At 43.2% G+C, this 19,084-nt stretch overlaps 2 protein-coding genes across 2 annotated transcripts; one reads left to right on the top strand and one right to left on the bottom strand.

Annotated features, from left to right (window-relative positions):
- Positions 1-757: 757 nt before the first annotated feature.
- Positions 758-6,910, bottom strand: LOC114449853 (protein zyg-11 homolog). The gene is made up of 15 exons (XM_028427692.1): positions 6,874-6,910; positions 6,756-6,759; positions 6,075-6,240; positions 5,012-5,802; positions 4,713-4,853; positions 4,130-4,306; positions 3,880-3,944; positions 3,514-3,613; positions 3,258-3,308; positions 2,733-2,894; positions 2,588-2,635; positions 2,240-2,440; positions 2,095-2,147; positions 1,702-1,799; positions 758-1,504 (listed from the first exon to the last, which is right to left on the bottom strand). Exons 2-15 carry the CDS (start codon positions 6,756-6,758, stop codon positions 1,326-1,328), a joined length of 2,235 nt encoding a protein of 744 aa, XP_028283493.1. The 5' UTR covers position 6,759; positions 6,874-6,910; the 3' UTR covers positions 758-1,325.
- A 1,705-nt stretch (positions 6,911-8,615) lies between these two features.
- On the top strand, positions 8,616-16,718 carry angptl1b (angiopoietin-like 1b). The gene is made up of 5 exons (XM_028428353.1): positions 8,616-8,802; positions 11,784-12,625; positions 13,990-14,183; positions 15,292-15,562; positions 15,683-16,718. Exons 2-5 carry the CDS (start codon positions 11,800-11,802, stop codon positions 15,868-15,870), a joined length of 1,479 nt encoding a protein of 492 aa, XP_028284154.1. The 5' UTR covers positions 8,616-8,802; positions 11,784-11,799; the 3' UTR covers positions 15,871-16,718.
- The last annotated feature ends 2,366 nt before the right edge of the window (positions 16,719-19,084 follow it).

Below are 19,084 nucleotides of genomic sequence, written 5' to 3'. Positions count from 1 at the left end.
AATTTACATTTAATCAGACAGCTCCACTAGCCGTTCTTCCCTGGCCGCAGTAGCTTTATGTTTTAAACAGAGATGTTCTCATTTGACTTTCGGCAGTAAATTGGCTCCTGTTTTTCCTTCTTTGTCCATTCAATCCAATCTTTCTATCTGTGTCTGCCTCTCATGTGTCACTTGAATATTGATAGGCTGTTTGTGCCACAGACAGAAACTTTAGACCTGATTAACACACTCCTCACCACTATTACCCTTTGGGCCCTGTTCACTTTACCCGATGTTTTCCACATCCACTGACACCAGCACACCATATAAAATAACCTATAGCCCCCAGAAAGTAGCACGTGTGTCTTCCCACTCTCCTCGTGTCTTGAACTGCTGGTTGTAATATAGTGCTGTGTTCACTATAGAAAACTTAACCTTTAATCCCACAGGGCTGCAACAGTGAGTTTAACGTTTATGCTGTGAGCTGCCTTTAAATGCTGACCCAGCTCCTGCAGCTCTTTTCCAATGTATAGTCTTCCAGTGGCAAGCAAGTGGCTGAATCACCAGCATGCAAAGCCATACAACATTAAGCACACCTCTTTGAATTCCTTCAGGGTTTTTTTTTAAGAAGGTGAATCCAGAGGATTTGACACTTAAAAGTTGAACATGGTGGTACAACTCAGATATGCATGTGAGCTTGTTAATCCACTTTTCAAAAGGAATTATTAATAGGCCAACTTATAATAGACACTCTAAATGCCTTTGAGCAGTTGTGTCTTCCAGCTGCATTACATAAAATATAATGAATTCAGCATCTAGGATAGCAGAGGGAGGGAGAGAGCGAGAGGGGAGGAGGAGGGGGAGCTCAGAACAGACACACAAAAAAACAAGCACATTCAAGATGCTGTGCCATCTTGTCACTTGACACATATGATATTGCAAGTATACGCTGACAGAATATTTTACATTTATTTAAGGCGGCAAATGGCCAGATTTCTACAGTACAAAAGCACCCTCTAGTGACTGTTTCTGGAAGTAGCGTCAGCCCACACTTTATTTTGAACATGATGTTTTTGTGTTGTGTTCTGACCTCAAAATAGTGCAAATATTAATTAGGACATTCACAGCTCTCTACACACAAACACATTTGTTTTTAAAGCCACAAATAATATTTCACAATCTGTAATCATCCAGCCCATGTAAAATATACAGTATATTACATCACCTTTTCTATTCTTTGGGGGTTGACATGAAGCGTTCAAAACTGCATCTGCTCTAACATCACATCTAGAGTTTTAGATGCCTCTCAAAGACATTAAAACATAATTCCTTTCTTCACACGTTTGTCAGCAGTTTTGAGGCTCTGTCTGATTGCTGAACGCTCCTGAGGTGTTCTGTTGCTCCACCATACGGAAGATGCTGTTTGATAGCCCTTTGATGTCGCTGTGCGTGTCGGGATGCACAGCCAAAGCTTTCAGGAGTTCAATCAGGCCCTCCTTCTCCAGCATGCTGCTGTAATGGGAAGCTAGAGGATGGAAGAAAGAGGAAGTGATAAGAGGATGAGAGAGAGGAATGGAGGCCACAACGCAACCTGACTATTAATAAACCAGACAGTCTGTCAACATTACATAAGGTGGAATATTTTGCACATAAAATAATTAAAAACATCCCTAAAAAGCACCTCTGGCTCTCCTGGGTCTAAGCACTGATTATGTGACTTACTGTTTTGACTGCAGACCAGATGTATGGCCCAGACCGCCCACAGCTGCACTCCTGAGGGCTGACAGGTCTGAAGCAGAGGGCAAAATGGACGGAACGACCTGAAATGTGCACACATCATGAGACAGATCAGATTAAATAAGGGTAAAAGTGTAGTCCTAGATGAATTCCTTTAGCATGTTGTCTAACTGTGTATTATCTAGTATGAGGCATGTTTACTGAGCAAAGGGTTACATAAGAGTGCTGCAGAGGCTGTGGCATGTGCAATTAATGGGAAATAAACTTGATTACATTGTTATGCAATCTGTATCTTACAATTAATGTTAAATTGTGACGAAACGGGTGAAAGTGTTGTAAACGTCTGCATCCTTATTGTTAATGTTTGGTTTCTCTCACCTGTATGACACCATCTCTCTTTCAAGCTGGGTCCATGTCATAATGGAGTCATGCTGCAGACAAAAGACAGACGCTTTTAAAGAAGCCAGAGACAGATATTTGTTTTTTACCATTATATAAGAAAGCCTGCATCCAAAATACACACCAGCTGTTTCAGTATGGTTCCGCGCAGATCGTCATCCAGGGTCCAGGCGTCTGCTCTGGAGGCAAGGTGGGCCAGAATCCCTCCCGCAAAGTACCGAACCCCCACCTCCACCTGAGAGTCCTGCAAGACACTGAGGATATGCTCCAAAAGGTCCTCCTCCATCAGATCAGCCTGTAATTCCTCCACCTCTGCTATGTTGTTCTGCAGCACAGGGATACAGGAGGAAGGTTTCACGCAAGATTAACTTAATTGCATTCCCGTTCCTCCATTACTATTTTCAAATTAAGACATTGTCTCTTGTCACAATTATAGGACCTAAATGTGGGAGGAAAATGCTGATACACCCACCAGGAGGCCAAGGACCTTCTGCTGAATAGAGGCCTCACCGTAGTAAGACTGCGATACAACAATAAAAAAAGGACAGCATGAGAAGAAAAGCGTGTCTCTCTCAGTGAGTGTCCATTTGTCTATGTATTTTCTGGCCCTTTAATACCTCTAGAACCTCCTCATACAGCTCCAGTCCTTGGCACTCGATGAAGTTACGGGCCGCTGCAGGCATCTCATCCGTCAGGTTCCACAGGGCACTCAGGGCAAACTTCAGAGTGGAGTCCACCACTCCCACCATGGCTTTTTGCTGCACGATAGCCAGCAGCTGCTGTTGGATAAAAAATGATAACAAGCAGAGGAAAAATGACTCAGACAGAAAATGAGGTTAAAGAAAATAATACAACAAAAATAGGTGATAACCAAAGTGTTGAGAGCAGCTTGATTACATGGACAAAAGAAATGACTGATTAATGATGTGACAGTAAACTGAGAAGGACGAGTGCACAGAACCATGGAGTGACAGGAGCAATAAGTGGATGAGTGTACTGTATACACTAAGTAATGGAAAATAAGCAGGTGAGAAAGATGGAGAGAGAGAGAGAGAACTAGAAATAACCCTCATGCATTTCTAGTGCTAAGCCAAGGCTGTTGTGTAAGTTTGAAACTAAATACGCTGAAAGTGCTAATGTACCTTCATTATAAAGACGTCCTTGCTGAGCTGTGTGGTCTCCTGTATGGACAACTGCACATGGAACAAACAGATGAGCGCTCCATCCATTCTGCTGAATGTCAAACTAGAACAAAGAGCACTTCGGCTGCATTTAACTGGACTACATGAAAGCTGAGTGTGCCACAGAGGCACGGGAGGGTTCAGCAGGTGGGACTAACAGGTGTCATTCTATTTTCCTGCAGCAGGCTAATGCACAGTAAGTGAGCAGAGTCTTGACCTTGGCCACCAGAATGGAGATGACAGCCACAGCCATCCTCTGAAGGGTCGGATCCTCGTGACTGCTCAGCCAGTTAATCACCAGCATGGCTGCTAAATACCTAAAGCATGATCACAGCATGGAAACGCAGAATTATACAAATATACCAGCAAACACTGGAAACAATCTGACTTTAGGTCTGCATTTTAACATCTGGAAGAACTCTTTCCTTTGGCAGGAACAATTCAAGACAAAATATATTTCAGCTGGATCCCAATTTGTTGGAAAAACACTGCCAGTGCCACTCCAGGAGTACACTGATTATTTTGGCTACTGTGGGACTGTGTGCTCAAAAGTCATATTACAACCAAGGGAAAGAAAACTGACTTGTCAAAAGGGACATCCTGAAGGATGTAGTCACTGCAGAGTGCCAGCAGACAATTCTTTTGCACCTGGAGTGATGGAAATATTTATGAACAGAGGAAAGATACCAGTGTGAGAATATAGAATGTTACAGAACAACTACGCATACTGTCTGAAGGTGGCTCCTACAAATGTGATGACTGACAGGTCGGCTGTTTGTTTAACTACATGATATCATTACAGAAGTGAAATCTGAGTTTGAGCGGGTCCTGACCTGATGGTTGTTGGGGAAGTTCTTCATGGCGTACAGTAGCTGGGTGACAGTGGAGCTGAGCAGGCTGACAGACATGGCCTCCGCCAGGTCTTGAGTGGTCAGGTTGAATACGCACGCTGTGGCCACGAGGTGGACGTGAAGAGAGGTGGGGTGGCTCTGCATCGCACTCACCACCAGCTGCAGGAAACAAGACATCACATGTCAGTGTCTGTACCCAGGATGCTCCATCTGTGCAGCTGGATCGTACTAGAAACACCACCTCGTCTCTACGATCACATCTAATTACAGTATTTAGAACATCAGGTCGCAGCACATTTTCAGCTCCACCATATGTTCATACTTGTTATGGATTCCAGTGTTTTCTGGGTTTAAACTGCTCATTATTTTAGCTAGGAAACCTTACGCTCACTCATATTTTCTGTTTAAGCCCATGGCTATTGTTTGAAAATTCCATTTGAAAAAACAAAAACAAAACAGTAACAGTCCTACAGCCGCATTTATTGCATTAATCAAACAAATCTGCTAAAATCGAGATGTACTGTGTGACAGGAATGCAGTCGGTGAAGGATCCAGGCCACAGCACCTTCAGCATGTCTGGTTGCGGTTTGTCTGCGTCAGTGGTCAGATTGTAGAGATGGACGAGGGCCTCTCGTACGAAACACTCGCGGTCTCTGTACCTCCTGAGTGCCTCACACACCTGGTTCTCGTTAGCCTCTCCGGTTACCTGAACACACAGCAGAGCGCCCAGCAGCGTCACAGAGACTGGAGATTTAGTAAGTACAGAATCTCAGCCCGGAGTCAACGATTAAATGAGAAACTTTTTCAAGAATCAAACTCATATGTGTATATTCTCATTCACTGATGCCAGGAGCACATCCTTACTTTTAGGGTTTTCTTTGAAGAAAGGACATCACAGGAGCTGACCCCAGTGGCTAGAAGGCCCAAGAAGACCAGCCCACTCCTGGACTCCACAAAGGCTCTGACTGCAGCTTCACTAACTCTCTTTCGCCCAGAGATATCTAAAGAAACAAGTGAAGGCAGGACCTGGGGACTCCCCTCCAGGAGCTGTCGCACTGTCTCATCTCCATCTCTTCCGTCACTGTCATCCACAGCAAAGTGGTCCTCTGAAAAGTCCAGATGCCTGAGAGCCTGAAGCTGGCAGAAGACAAAGAGCAACCTGGCAGGAGACATATCAAGGTGTCTCAGCTTGTGGCCAGTCATGGACTTCAGAGTTTTTCTGCACTCAATGAGAGCAGTAAGCTTTGAGATGGCAGTGCAGGAGATATCCAGAGACTCCAGGTGAGGTAGAGTGCAGAGGTCCTCAAGTGCAGCATCAGTTAGGTCTGTGTTGGCAAGGCTGAGTGACCTGAGGCCCTGCAGGGAACAGAAGCCAACCCCATGCCCCTCCAGAGACCCCCAGTCAAGATGCAACCCATTGAGGGACAACCTCTGCAGGCTAGACCTGCACTCTGTGTTTGAAGCCAGGCCTGAGATGACGTTTGCCCCAGTCAGACCCCCAGACACCCAGGAAGCATCTAGTTCCAGGAGCCGGTGGGGGCAGAGGGCCATGCAGAAACCTTCTGCTGACACCGCACAGCCACGGATGGAGGCATGACGCAGGCGGAGCTCTTTGCAGCTTCGGAAAATCCCAACAGTTGTGTCGTTCAGTATCCCTTGTAGGGAGAAGCAAACAGAGCGATGTTGTAGGAAAAAGAAGCAGTTTAGCCACACACATAGATTTTTCCCACTACAGACTGGAGCCTCAGTTCACTGTAAACATAATCAATCATCTGAGTCTGACTGTTGAATCCCTTTTTGTTTATGAAGGAAGAACAATTATCTTTAGCTCACAGACTATGACTTCATCATTTCCCGAAGAACAGCAGCCACTTTGTCTCTGTCCTCAGTTGCTGATGTTGATGTTTTTGGACTTTTCCTGACCTACCTTTTGTCGCCATCCTCTGCAGTAGCTGGTCAGCCATCTCCTGTGGGAAGAGTGGGGCCCAGATGAGGCTCATAGATCCGTCTGCTCGTATGCTGCACAGAGCCTCCATGCTGCTGCACACCTGAGCCAAGCAGAGGTCGCTGAGTGCCTGTGGGCCCTCGGCATCCTGCAGCACAGGTAACAGCAGAGTCATACTTTCTGCCAAGAAGGCGCTAAGAACAAATGCATTTATTTTACAAGCTTAATTTAACTATTTTAAAGAAGAAATACATGTGATATTATGGGGTGAAAAGACCTTTCCACTAATAATTTGGTATGTCCGCCATAATAATCCTGTTTTGTGCACAGATTAAACGTGTTATCAAGGTTTGTTCACCTTTGAATCACATACAGACCCTCAAAGTTGCCTCTCAGGCTTCTACCTCAGGGCTCAGCAGATCCACAGTGACACAGGATCTGTAACGATGCACGGGTCTAATTTTATCCGCAACAGATGAGACACAGCACATACGTAAAGCCCGTTTAAATCACCTAATCCACCGTCTCTGTAGGGCAAAGTGGACAAAAGCAACTGGTCCTTCAGCACCGTATGTTCACTAACTACTCGACTGCCGCCCAGACAAAGGGTACGAAAATAAACCACTGCCAACATCGGGCAGAAGGGAAGGGGGTCAAACTCACCATGCTGGAAAAATAAAAGCCCAGAGGAGATTAAAAATAAAAATAAAAAAGACAGCAAGAGGTCGTTCAAAAAGTTTTAAAACAAAATCATTATTTCATCACTATTTGTCAAACGCACCAATTTAAACAAAGTAAAATAATGACATGATCTTCTGTTTTGATTACAGACTGCGCTACTGAACGCCGAGTGTCAACTGTCACTTGTCAGGCTTCCCATTGGCCACACTGTCTGACGTCACAGGGGCTTATTAGAGGGTGCGAGTGTTCGGCCCTTAAACATGATTTAATCTTACATGCAAAACTGTACTGTAATCATAGGCAAATATTTTAAAGGCTACAGACTTTCCACTATCTATCTATCTATCTATCTATCTATCTATCTATCTATCTATCTATCTATCTATCTATCTATCTATCTATCTATCTATCCTGTGACTACGAAGGTGAAATTAGGCAGTAAAGAGGTTTAGCCACAAGGAGGGGCTCACAGAGAGAGATGGTTTCCATCAGTGTTACTGCTTACAGTAATGGTCAGTTTTTAAATAGAGAATTGGTTACAACATAAAAACTCCTCCATCTAAATACAGTGCACACATATAAATAATCTTAACAGTGATGTGGATGTGTAAAGTGTGGCTTTGCTAAAATATTCCTCTAATATGTGGGAAGCCAAGATCCTCTCTTGGTGCCACCTTTTGCTTATTCAGAAGCAAACACCTGCGTGAAACTGTCCCAAATCAGAGGAGTCATGCATTATTGGTGTCTCGTGTGGTGTGTGCTGCTTAACGGTGCAACGAAAGGGGCTTTAGATAGGACAGACTAAGACGGCAAAGAGTTGCAAGAGTGACTGACAGAGATGCACTTGGGGCAAAAATTAGTGGGTCCACCAGAGGTCATGTTTACAATGCTGCCATTTGGAGATAGAAATGACAAACACTGCAGAGTTATTTACCCTGGGAATGAAAGTCAGATGCTCCCTTAAGACAAACGCCAGATGTAAGAATGTCAGTGATTTGTTTTTTGTTTTTGTTTTTTTTGGACAGAATGAAACAGGTTGAACAAGTCTTTAATAAATGCAGCTCACTAAATATTTTCCTGGTTAAATGAAGCACATGCCTTAAATACACAGAAAGCCTCTCACTGAAATGCATTCACACACATACACACTTGTCTACATTATAAATATTCTGTCTTGATTGCTCATGAGCAAAACTGTCATCCCACATGTTGAAGTATGTCTCCCCACGCAGAGAATCCCTGCGCTTCAAAGCCTCTGCTTCCTCCTCAATCCAAAACATTTAGCTGAGGGGCGTTCTTTTTGTCTGCAAAGCCATGCGCATATTGTCCTCATAACCAAGTAAACACAGCTGCCAATAGCTCTTGGAGACACACACACACACACACACAGACACACACATTCCATATAAGGAGTAAACACAACAGAGATGCTTCCATCCAAAACAGACCTCCTGTTATTATGCTAAAGCTACTGGATGGCCAGAATCACTCAGTCATTAGATTAGAGCTGATAGGAAACAGATTTGTGAGGAGGTGTAATATGAGAAATGGTTATATGAATGAAGCAGACAGGAGTGTGTGTGTTTGTGTTCAAAGACAAATCATCTTCAAGCCTGACATATTGCGTGTGAGGAAGACTAACTAACCTTGTAAACAAGACCTTTATGAGAACTTAAAGATGACAGAAAGCTTCTCTGACTCCCAGCCAATCAGATTCATCACTTTGTTTTCATTTGTGGTGAAATTTTATATCAGGGGGAGTCTTTCTTCCTAAACTCAACGTGACATCAGAGGGGGAAGGCAGGGCCTCTGCTCAAACTACAGGAGGAAATCACAGCATCAGCCGCCTTCTTTCTGTGTATGGACCACCCCTCCTCTGTTCTCTCCTGGTGGACAGTGCCGGCTGCTGCCACAGCACACTGAGCAGGCCTTCAATCTTAGTGAGGGCAGAGGGAGACTGAGAAGAATGGAGAACAGGAACCTGAAGGGAAGACACATCTGAGACCACTGACTGAACTTACTGACACAGGTCTGACTTTTTTTTTTATTATTTCTGTGAATATAAGGAAATGATTGTGTAAACTGATATTTTGTTTATTATAATCAAAATATAACAATCGTGAGTCCAGATGGAAAAAGAAAAAAGTACTTTAGTACTTCAGTGGCTTGTTAAGTAATTTTAGAGTCTTCTAATGTAAAGCCCTTGATTATATTCAGTGTGTACAAAGCTCATGTGTCATGTTGTCTTCTCATCAGCCGGGTCTAATTAGTGGCACCATCAGACTAACTTGTGAGCTAATTGGAATCCCCCCCCACAACAAGGTCTGGATTGACAAAAAAAGAAAAAAAAGGACGATTTGTAACTTGCAGTACATTGTGCGTGCTTAGAACCACTTAAGACTCTGCACTTAGAGTCAGTGGGCTGGTTTCCAGCATCCCCCTGTTCCAGCCACCACACAGTTTGACCCGTCTGGTAGCAGAGATTGTTTTAATATAGAGGGGGTGGCTGGATCTGGTGAGGTCTGGCTCCAAGCAAGGGAAAGCAGAGGAGAGGAGAAAATACCCTTCTAATAAGTCAACAAAGTAATGGCTGCTGTGGCAGACTTGATGAAGACCAGCCGGGTGTGAACGGCCGAATGAGACCCGCTGGTAATAACTGTGGATGAGATTCACAGCCCTGGCTGAGGAGCCTCTGTGTAAACAGTGTCAGTCCTGTCAGACCGGGGGCCTGTGAGATTCATATTGTGGGCTTGGAGACATGCAGACGGGCCAATTGCTGAGAGAGAGCTATTGAAAGGGATGACCTGTGATTACAGAAAGAGAGGAAAAAGAGCTCATAACTGACTGACAGAGCCAAGGTGTTTCTGAGCTCTGACACATGGCCTGGTTTCCTTTGGTTTCTAATCTATGACAAAACAAACTTTGGCTTGTTAAGGACTCACTCTTGTGTTGCTCCATAACATAGTCATTAAAAAGTAATGCCCTCTTTCTATCAATAAGTCATTGTGCTTCATGAAAACACCAAAAAGCATTTTTCCCTTGAGGCAATCATGTTTTTTTCCTATGACAATGATAAAAGGGTTCTATTCTGCTACAGCAGCAGCTTAGGTAATGCCCTGGGCTCTGTCCCATTCCCTGTGGTCAGGACACTTCAGTGCAGCTAAACATCAAGAGAAGACCACAGAAAATGATGTAAAGCTGACACTGTCTCTGTGTTGGAATCATTTATTTCTGCTTCCTTGCAATTTCTGCAGAAACCCTCTGTGGATTTGTTCTGACGAGGGTCCATGTGAAGTGGGTCAAACAGTGAGTCTGTCATGAGTGTTAGATGAAGGTTGCTTATAAGCTCCTTGCCCGTATCCACCAGAATGTCTTCTGGTTGGATTTGGGTCCAGTGCCAAAATTAGCCTGAAGTTGGCGCACCAGTGCTGTTCCATTTTCAAGCCATGAATATGGAAGGCAGGGATTTTTTCACTTAGCATGCACCCACCCCTGCTTCATTCATTGTGCTGTCAAAACCTATAAAATCAAAACGTTAGCTTTCTGTCCAAAAATAGACCCCGGAAAACATTACTCATAAATCAGGGACCCCTGTTCCCCATGCTGCTCCTCAGACACATTGATGGAGCTGATTGTACCAGCCATGACAAAAGTTAAAATGAGTCAGTTAAAGATGAGGTCCCAGCTCTGGGTCTCTGTTAAGCACCTTGAGGCAATTCAGAGAATAATGATCCGAATTGAATTTTGGTGTGTCACGAAAAGCACTGACAAACACAATGTATTATTATTTTCTATTATAAAATGTATATTCAGTGTCGTTCGTGGCCATATAAACTCAATTTCCTGTCAAATATTTTAAGTTTGTCACCTTTTTTCTTAGACTCAGAGGGTTAACCTTCTAATTCTCCACATGAGGTGCACTGAAAGGCTAAAGGGTAGAGTCATGGAAGGTCTGAGCCACGAGATCTACAGAAATATTAAAAACAGATCTCGACACTTACACACACCCAGACACCTGATACAGATGTGGTAAGGACCAAAATGAAGGAGGACCCATGAGGGAATGTGTTGAAAGTGCGAGTTTAGATAATAGATTTGTGGTGAGTGGGTGAAACTACTGTTACTCTGCCACATTGGTACCACGGGGCACAAAAGTCACTACTTTTCACTTTACATGTTATTAATTCTCATAATTATGAAAGACTCTTGAGTTGAGTCTTCTGTGGAAGCTGTCTCCAGTATCATGCGAACAGATGTTCTTTTTTTAGGTCTGCAGGCACAGTGGTTATATTGGATTAGAGGCGAAAAGAAAACATCTGCAAAACAGTGTTGTTTTCTAGTGGTAGGAAATTGAACAAAAAGCACTATAAGTGGAAACAAAAAGGAAGCTCCTTCAGCATGACTTGGACCAAACCAGAGGACATTTCTGCACTGCCAGTAATAGCAAATGTATAAAGGTAAACATTAGCTTACTTCACCTGTATATAGGAATAAAAGCAGTCTGCTTAGAGGACAGTACTTTTGTTTTACATTAAACACATTTATGAGCCACAAGTTTCTCCACCTTTTTCTTCACTGCTGTGGTGGCTGGCCTTAAAAAAGGATTCCTATTGGTACTATGGTTAAGTTTGTGACATGTTCAGATGCTAACCCTAGAATGGAAACATTCGTCTGGGGGCCATGAGTGTCTGTATGTCTTGGCAGTCTATCCAGTAATTGAAATGAAATATTTAGCTTATGTTTACCAAAGATGTGGAGCAATTGACCAACAAAGCAGCGTCCTACTTCCATTTCTCTTGCTAAAAGAGTAAACAGCATATTTGTGAGACATTTGAAAGATTCATGTCTTACATAAGAGCTATAGCTCTGAATTAGCCAACAAATAACCTTCACAGAAGTAACGTTAGAAAGAACTGAGAGTCAGACTAAGGTTTTTCATGTTTTCATTAAAAAATGTGGAATAACCTCATCCTTATCATTGATGCTATGTGCTTCTATTTCTTTCTATAGATCTCTAGCTTGCTTGATGAAAAGGAGCATAGAAACCATGGGACCTGGAAAGTGGAGCCTATTTATTCTGTTTGGTCTGTCTCTCTGGAGCAACGGTCAAGCCCTCACTATGAAGAACCCCATCCTCTCCCGGATACGAAGGGCTCCAGAGGCCAGCGGAGAAAACAAAAAGTGTTCCTACACCTTCCTGGTCCCTGAGCAGAAGATCACAGGCCCCATCTGTGCTGCCAGGGGTTATTCTGTTGACAAGGACCGAGTAACACGCCTGGATGTGGCCTCAGTGCGTGACCTTCTGTCAAAGCAGCGCAGGGAGATGGAAACTTTGAAGCTGGTGGTGGATGTGGACGGCAACCTGGTGAACGAGATGAAGCTGTTGAGGAAAGAGAGCAGAAATATGAATTCCAGAGTGACACAGCTGTACATGCAACTGCTGCATGAGATTATCAGGAAGAGAGACAACTCACTGGAGCTGGCCCAGCTAGAGACACGCATCCTCAACGCCACCAGTGAGTCACTGCGCCTGTCTTCCCGGTACAGGGAACTGGAGGCCAAATATGCAGCCCTATCTGCAGTGGTGAACAACCAGTCAGTGCTGATTGGAGCACTAGAGGAGCATTGTATGCAGGTGTACAGCCGCAGGAATGAGCAGCCACCCCTGGGACCGCCACTGGTGCAGGTGGTACCCGAGAACATTCCAGTCAGCGTGCCACGTTTTACCAATGAGATCCAGACGGACAACACTCGAGGGTTTGCCCGGGAAAGGGGCTCTCGCTCTGGGCCTTCACCTACAACTGGTACCCTGGAAGTCCAGAAACCCACACAGAGAAACTTCAGTGCAGAAGGTGAGTGAGACAATGATCAATATTCAAGAGAGGGATCCATCTGTTTGTTACTTTCTTTTTATTAATTCTTTGAGTCAGTCGTAAAAATCCAAAACACATGGTATATATATATATATATATATATATATATATATATATTAAAAAAGCCAAGCAGTCATTACTTGCAGGCCAACCATAACAAAATAATAGTCTCTAACTTTGCATACAGCTGCAGGTGGGCCCGCGGCCTCCTTTTCAAAGGTTAGAGATTTGCAATTTCAGCAAGAACTCTGCTCGACTCTACTCAACAGAACCAGGATGGAAATAAAAATGTTATAACGTCTGAATTGAAGCAGGGGACTTAAAGCAAAGCAAAGAAAGGCCAGACCAGCATGATTTTGCTCATCAACAGAATTTCCTGACACATTTAGATTGCTTTCACCCAAGAATAATAAATTGTGTTGGATGTCAGTGCAGCTGTGTATGAAATGATCCTTACCAAGACTTTTCCATTGCATGAGAGATGCAGACAAAACCCAGGCTGCCATGATAGGGGTCCTCCAAACCACAAAGCAGAAGCACTTCTGGTATGCTTAAGTGTATGGAACATAGCTTTACATCATTATTGTTATATCATTAGCGGGAAGACTGTTACCCGCCCTTTAAATAAACTTCCTGCCACACATGCTATTAATTAAAAATCTTGTAATGAAAATGTCAATTCGTTTAAAAAAGAAAGACGTTAACAAGGACAGGATAACAAGATGTCTATTTTGGGTTTTGACCTCAAATGAAGGAAAGTAGTATCTTATTAAAGTAATTTAACAGCCCAGTTCTCTCTCGCTGCTCTCTGAGGACATGGTATAACTTTGTAGGCTGACTGTATGTGCATGTGTTTTCTATTATTCTGTCTGTTTGTGCGATTTTTGTTCTTGTTTATCGTTTGTTTGTCTACTTATTTAACTTTCTGTCTTCTGTGTTTCCTGATAATGTAAATTCATGGTTGATGTATCCGTGCTCTGGTTCAACTAAATCATCAGCACAAAACAAAATTGTCATCGCATATATTTGCCAATAATGAGGTGAAGAAATGGAAAGAATGTATAAAAACGACATAAAAAAACGGTAAAATGTAAAAATCAAACTACGGTGAGTTGAGTTGCTAATATTTTTTCAGATTTTTTATTTTAAATTATACTGATGCTCCAACAACTACTTCTGTTTGTCTGAAAGCATACATAAAGGACCAAATCCTCTGAAAGATACGTAGCCTAGCTTAGATTTTAACTGTCCAAACAATGTAAGTAGCATTCAAATGCTGTTCTCTATTTTCAAGCCATCTTTCTTACCAGTACCCCTCCTCTCATATCTTTTTTTTCCTCCAGGCCCATTCAGAGACTGTCTGGAGGCGCAGGAGGCCGGACACAGCACCAGCGGCATGTACCTGATCAAGCCAGATGAATTGGAGAGGCCAGTGCAGGTCTGGTGCGAGCAGGACATTGACAACGGAGGCTGGACTGTCATTCAGAGCAGAAGGGATGGCTCAGTTAATTTCTTCAGGAACTGGGATAACTACAAGGTGATGACAAAGAGACCTCCCCTGCCCTTACTCTCTCGTTTTCCCTTCTTTCTTGGGTCAGCCTTTGAACACTTGGCTCTTCCAGAGACAACAGTGGTTCTGTTATTTGACCCATCTAGAGGAACCATCTGGGGTCTTTGGGACAATTTCCTGAGCCTGAATCCTTGTGTTTTCACTTACTGTAAAATATAACGCCCTGTCAGCAGCACTATTCGTCCGAGGTCATTTGGTTTAAGATTCCCATTATGAAACATTAGATGCCCCAGAAGGAAGGTATGTTCCAATCTGCAGGCGCTTCTTTCCAAAACCGCTCCTACTATGGTGCCTTCTTGGACGATGGCTGCTTGGCTTGCAACACCACACCATATAGAGCCCTCTCATCAAAGCTCTGTGAGATTGAGATGGAGTATATCACTGCTGGCAGCCTCTGCGATGCACTGCTTCATTCAGCCCAGCCAGGCTTGTGTATGTGTAACTGGAAGCAACATCGCGCTCTTCAACATTGATTTGCCTCTACACTCTCCCACAAAGCCACCACATGCACACACACACACACACACAGCACCACAGAGGAGGCCCCAGACTTAAACCCTGCATCATTCATCATGTGCTGGCTCACCCAGCTAATCCACAATCACAAACCTCAGCCTCCTACCAGCTGAAGTGTTCTAGAAGCACATGGCCAAGCGTAGAAGTCTTGTGGTTATTCAACACAAGTGCCCAGGCCAGTTTCACCATTAGCTGAGATCCAGGAGCTCTGTGGTCTTCGAGCAATAAACCAGCATTCTAAAGAGAGGATGCTTATTTTCCCCTGTAAACTCCCCTGAACATGCTGTTCTTTGAACATTTCAAATACAGAATGGCATTGTTTGTGCTTTTCCTTTTGAAGTTCTGACCGCTTTCAGAACTACAGAGCTGTGAGCAAAACATCAGCAAAAACAAAATGCTAATTTTTTCTATTCACAATTCAACAGTTTCTTCCGCAAGAGGTTTTATGTTCCTAAATAATGCTCATGTTTCTAAACTCCTCTGGTGACCACATAACAAACAATGTGCATCGTTTTCTCTCATCTTTTGTAACCTTCCCTATAATCTTCCTTTGACTCAGAGCGGCTTCGGAAATATAGATGGGGAATACTGGCTCGGCCTGGAAGCCATCTATAAGCTGGGGAGGCAGGGGGACTACAAGCTGCTGGTGGAGCTGGAGGACTGGATGGGGAAAAAGGTGTACGCTCAGTACAACAGCTTCCACCTGGAACCAGAGAGTGAGGGATTCCGCCTGCGGCTGGGCACGTACCAGGGAAACGCCGGGGACTCCCTCAGCAGCCACAACGGCAAACAGTTCACCACTTTGGATCGAGACAAGGACGCCTTCTCAGGTAGCTGGAAATGTTTGCTTTTGTTTTGAGATGCAATCAAAATCTAAATAATTTCTTTTTCCTACATGATTCTTTATGGTAAACTGATTTTAAACTGATTATTCTGTTTCCCAACACCAGGTAACTGTGCCCACTTCCACAAAGGAGGCTGGTGGTACAATGCTTGCGGCCAAGCCAATCTTAACGGTGTCTGGTACACCGGTGGCGTCTACCGCAGCAAATTCCAAGATGGTATCTTCTGGGCCGACTATGGCGGAGGCTTCTATTCCATGAAAACGGTCCGCATGATGATCAGGCCCATAGACTGAGAAGATGAGACTGCAAGCCAGGCTGGTCATGTGGCAGCTATGAAGGCCAAGGCAAACTTGAAACTCATTCTGAATTGTGACTTTATAAGGTTGATCCTAGACAAAAGCACAGCACCAATGGAGATAACACACAAGCAGGCAGTGACCTGACCCACCTCCTGTAACAGATATGGACTTATCTCTTTATAGCAGCACACATAGATGGTATTTAAGTGACAAATAATAATAATAACACGTCTGATTAAGAAGTCACTGTGTTTTCCTCATTGACACAATTTACATGAAGAGGAGACTTAAAAAACCTTCATTGGTGCTCATTTCATTCACAAGCTTAAGTATCACATGATCTGAATGCAGCTCTTCCTACCTCACTGTGGGGGAAACACTCATATGTACATGGTATTTAACTTGCTATAGTTGCTGAGAGCTGGAAAGTACATTTTGTTAATACCTACCGTATATAAATTTATTTAGGCACTGTATCCACTTTTAGATCTGAAAGACCACAGTCCCTAAAAAAATGTTTTAACCCTTACACTTAAAAGGACTTTTCTAATGCATGTTAAATTACTTTGTCCAAGCGCAGATGACATGAAAGGATAATTTATATGTATAATTAAGTTATCAAAACATTGAAAAGGGCCAGGTGTCCCAGGAGAATAGTAAGTGATCCTACAGAAAATAGGACTAATTTCCTCCGCTGTATAAATGACAATCATTCTCCAAGTGTGCTTAAACATGTAAAAATTGCTCTTATATGTTTTTCTCATTTGGCTCTTGATTAAATTTCAGTCTGTGAAATCCAAGCATTGTCAGGAGGAGAAAAAAAAAAGATGGAATTACGTTTTGTTTTGAGTGGTTTTTGAAGAAGGGAAAAAAAATGTCGACCAAGCTTGTTGAGTTATAGGCACTGGGACAGACAACGAGAAACACATTTTTAAAAACCAGACAGGATGGAGAAAGAAAAAGAGAGGAGGCAGAGGAGGAGGGGATGGACTGGTTTGGAATGGGTCCAAATTTCCAAGTTATTTTTTCCATGCCACCCCCCCCCCCTTCAATCTCCCTTTTTCAAATACAGAGAAATGTACATTCTTTCCACACTAAAGTGCTTGAACTGCATGTTTTTGTAAGAAATATCTTTCATTGAAAAAGTCATGGATCCCTGCACTCTGTAATCACCAGTATGGACGGAAAGTATCCAGCATCCTTTTGGGGGAACCATCCCTGAGGAGAGGGGAGTGGGAAGACTGATACTAGTGGGAGTGCTTTGAACAACAGCTCTGCATCCACAACACATGAAAGAAAAGCAGCCTCTGGTCTCTAAACTTAAAATAGACTCATGTTTTTTTTTTGTTTTTTTGTTATTGACCACAATGGCCCTCACACCCATCTCTTTAAAAAAAGAAAAAAGAAAAACACAAAGCAGGGATAGCAGTCCAATCCAGCTGGACACTGAGACATGTTTATGGACATGTTAAAAAACAGCATCTAATAAAAATGGCACCACAATCCTAAAATGAAACAGCAATAAAGTGAGTCACAATACTTGGCAGAACAATATTATACAACTAACAGTAACAACATAAAAACATCTGGGGTCACTTCAGAGGGTGTTCTTGTCCAAAGGGTTTCCAATGAGCTCTTTTCATGCTGATTTATCTACTACACATAGTCTTATCTTAAGGGTGTGAATCATGCCTGCAAAATGTTGTTGTTCCTACTAAAAACTGAAGCCAGAGTTGTCTTAAATATGCCGGGATGTTTGCGCCTTGTGCTTTCTTTGAGACGAACATAGGGACATGGCACAAAGACATCTTTCTGCAGGCACTAACAGAGCAGTGGAGAACTGGAAGTCATGGGCTGAAGACTTTGTTGAGCTCTATGTCTCTGTTCAATTTTTATCTGTTCTTTGTTCCACAGTCCAGAACAGTTAATACCTTAAAGTTATCACATCATTTCCATCAAAGCTCTGTTTACAGAGCTGTCATGCACACATGTTTATTTGGAAGATTATTTTAGCAATAATAAGAGCAATACCACCAACGTCTGTGTTTCCTTACCACAAACACCAAAATGTGAGATGTATCTAGGGTTTTATCCTTAGTAATCCAAATTTATGGAGTTTTTATTAGATCATATTTATTCAACTTGTTGTGTAAAAGTGCAGACACTGAAAAAGACAGCTGAGCTCAGACTTTCCTTTCACAAGCTTTCTGTCTGACTACAGTAGTTTTTCAAATTTTACTCTTACTGTATATTCAAACTGGATCCTACTGGGCACTGAACAGCTTCTTTAATAGGTCAAGATAATGTTCACAGACACCTTAAAAATGGGTTTAATTTCAATGTTTTCTGTCAGCTAGACCAGGGATAGAACTATGATAGTGACCCACTTTTTTATTGCAAATCTGCCTCTCTCAATCCTCTGTGCTAACCACCCCACAGGCGACCAGTGTGGGCTGCTCTGTCACCACAGGAGCTGTAACCGAAGTCTTCCAATAACTCTGCCCACCACACACTGAACCCTTACATTTTTACTAACCTCGTGGGGATATGGAAATGCCTGATTAACCCACAAAAACCATCCTCCTGTGCAGTCAGATGTTGGAACAGTGAAGGTGACATCCTTGGCTTGGGTTAGGGGACCACACTCAGGCCTGCACCCCCTCAAATAACTGGCTAGCCGACTATAGGGATGGCCAAGTGCTGCAGCAGTGTGGTCCTCTGAGGATTGCTGCAGGTTTCAGAGGTGAAGGCCCTCCTTGTCACTCAGTGAAGCTTCACTGTCTACAAATTTCACCACCAGGATCGGAAGATGTCTGGACAGTTCACTGCTGTTTGCTAAAAGACATCTGCTGTTGGGAAAATGTCCGTGAGAGTGACTCATTAGGCCTCCAAAACTCAGTTAGCGCCAACCAGCAAATCAACAGACAGGATGTGGAGCTGTTTTCTTTGAAAATAATCACCATGACTAATTTTTGCCTTAACTGGCACAGTTCAACAACTCCACAACCAAGTCTGCTTCTAAGTGATTTAAAGCTGAACAGACACTTGTTTAAGATGGATGATCAGTCGGAGGGTTCTGGGAAGGATCATTCTGCTGCAGACGGCCACTGTTCCCCTCAAGTCTACAGGAGAATTATATTTTAGGACAGAGACTGTGAACATGAGATTTATTTTGTTAAGGGTCTTTTCTGTTTACATAAATAAGTCC

Source organism: Parambassis ranga, chromosome 17, assembly GCF_900634625.1.
Source record: "Parambassis ranga chromosome 17, fParRan2.1, whole genome shotgun sequence".
Lineage (NCBI taxonomy): Eukaryota > Metazoa > Chordata > Actinopteri > Ambassidae > Parambassis > Parambassis ranga.
Note: the sequence above shows the minus strand (reverse complement) of the source record. Positions and strands in the feature narration are given on the sequence as shown.

What these genes read in the sequence shown, in the direction of transcription:
- LOC114449853 (XM_028427692.1), bottom strand. An exon ending in CGCAACCAGACATGCTGAAG is followed by an intron (nt 4,307 to 4,712) that starts GTGCTGTGGCCT and finishes TGTTTCCTGCAG; the next exon opens with CTGGTGGTGAGTGCGATGCA. An exon ending in AGAAGGTCCTTGGCCTCCTG is followed by an intron (nt 2,441 to 2,587) that starts GTGGGTGTATCA and finishes CCTGTGCTGCAG; the next exon opens with AACAACATAGCAGAGGTGGA.
- angptl1b (XM_028428353.1), top strand. Translation starts at nt 11,800, where the DNA reads ATGAAAAGGAGCATAGAAACCATGGGACCTGGAAAGTGGAGCCTATTT. An exon ending in GGAACTGGGATAACTACAAG is followed by an intron (nt 14,184 to 15,291) that starts GTGATGACAAAG and finishes CCTTTGACTCAG; the next exon opens with AGCGGCTTCGGAAATATAGA. An exon ending in AGACAAGGACGCCTTCTCAG is followed by an intron (nt 15,563 to 15,682) that starts GTAGCTGGAAAT and finishes TCCCAACACCAG; the next exon opens with GTAACTGTGCCCACTTCCAC.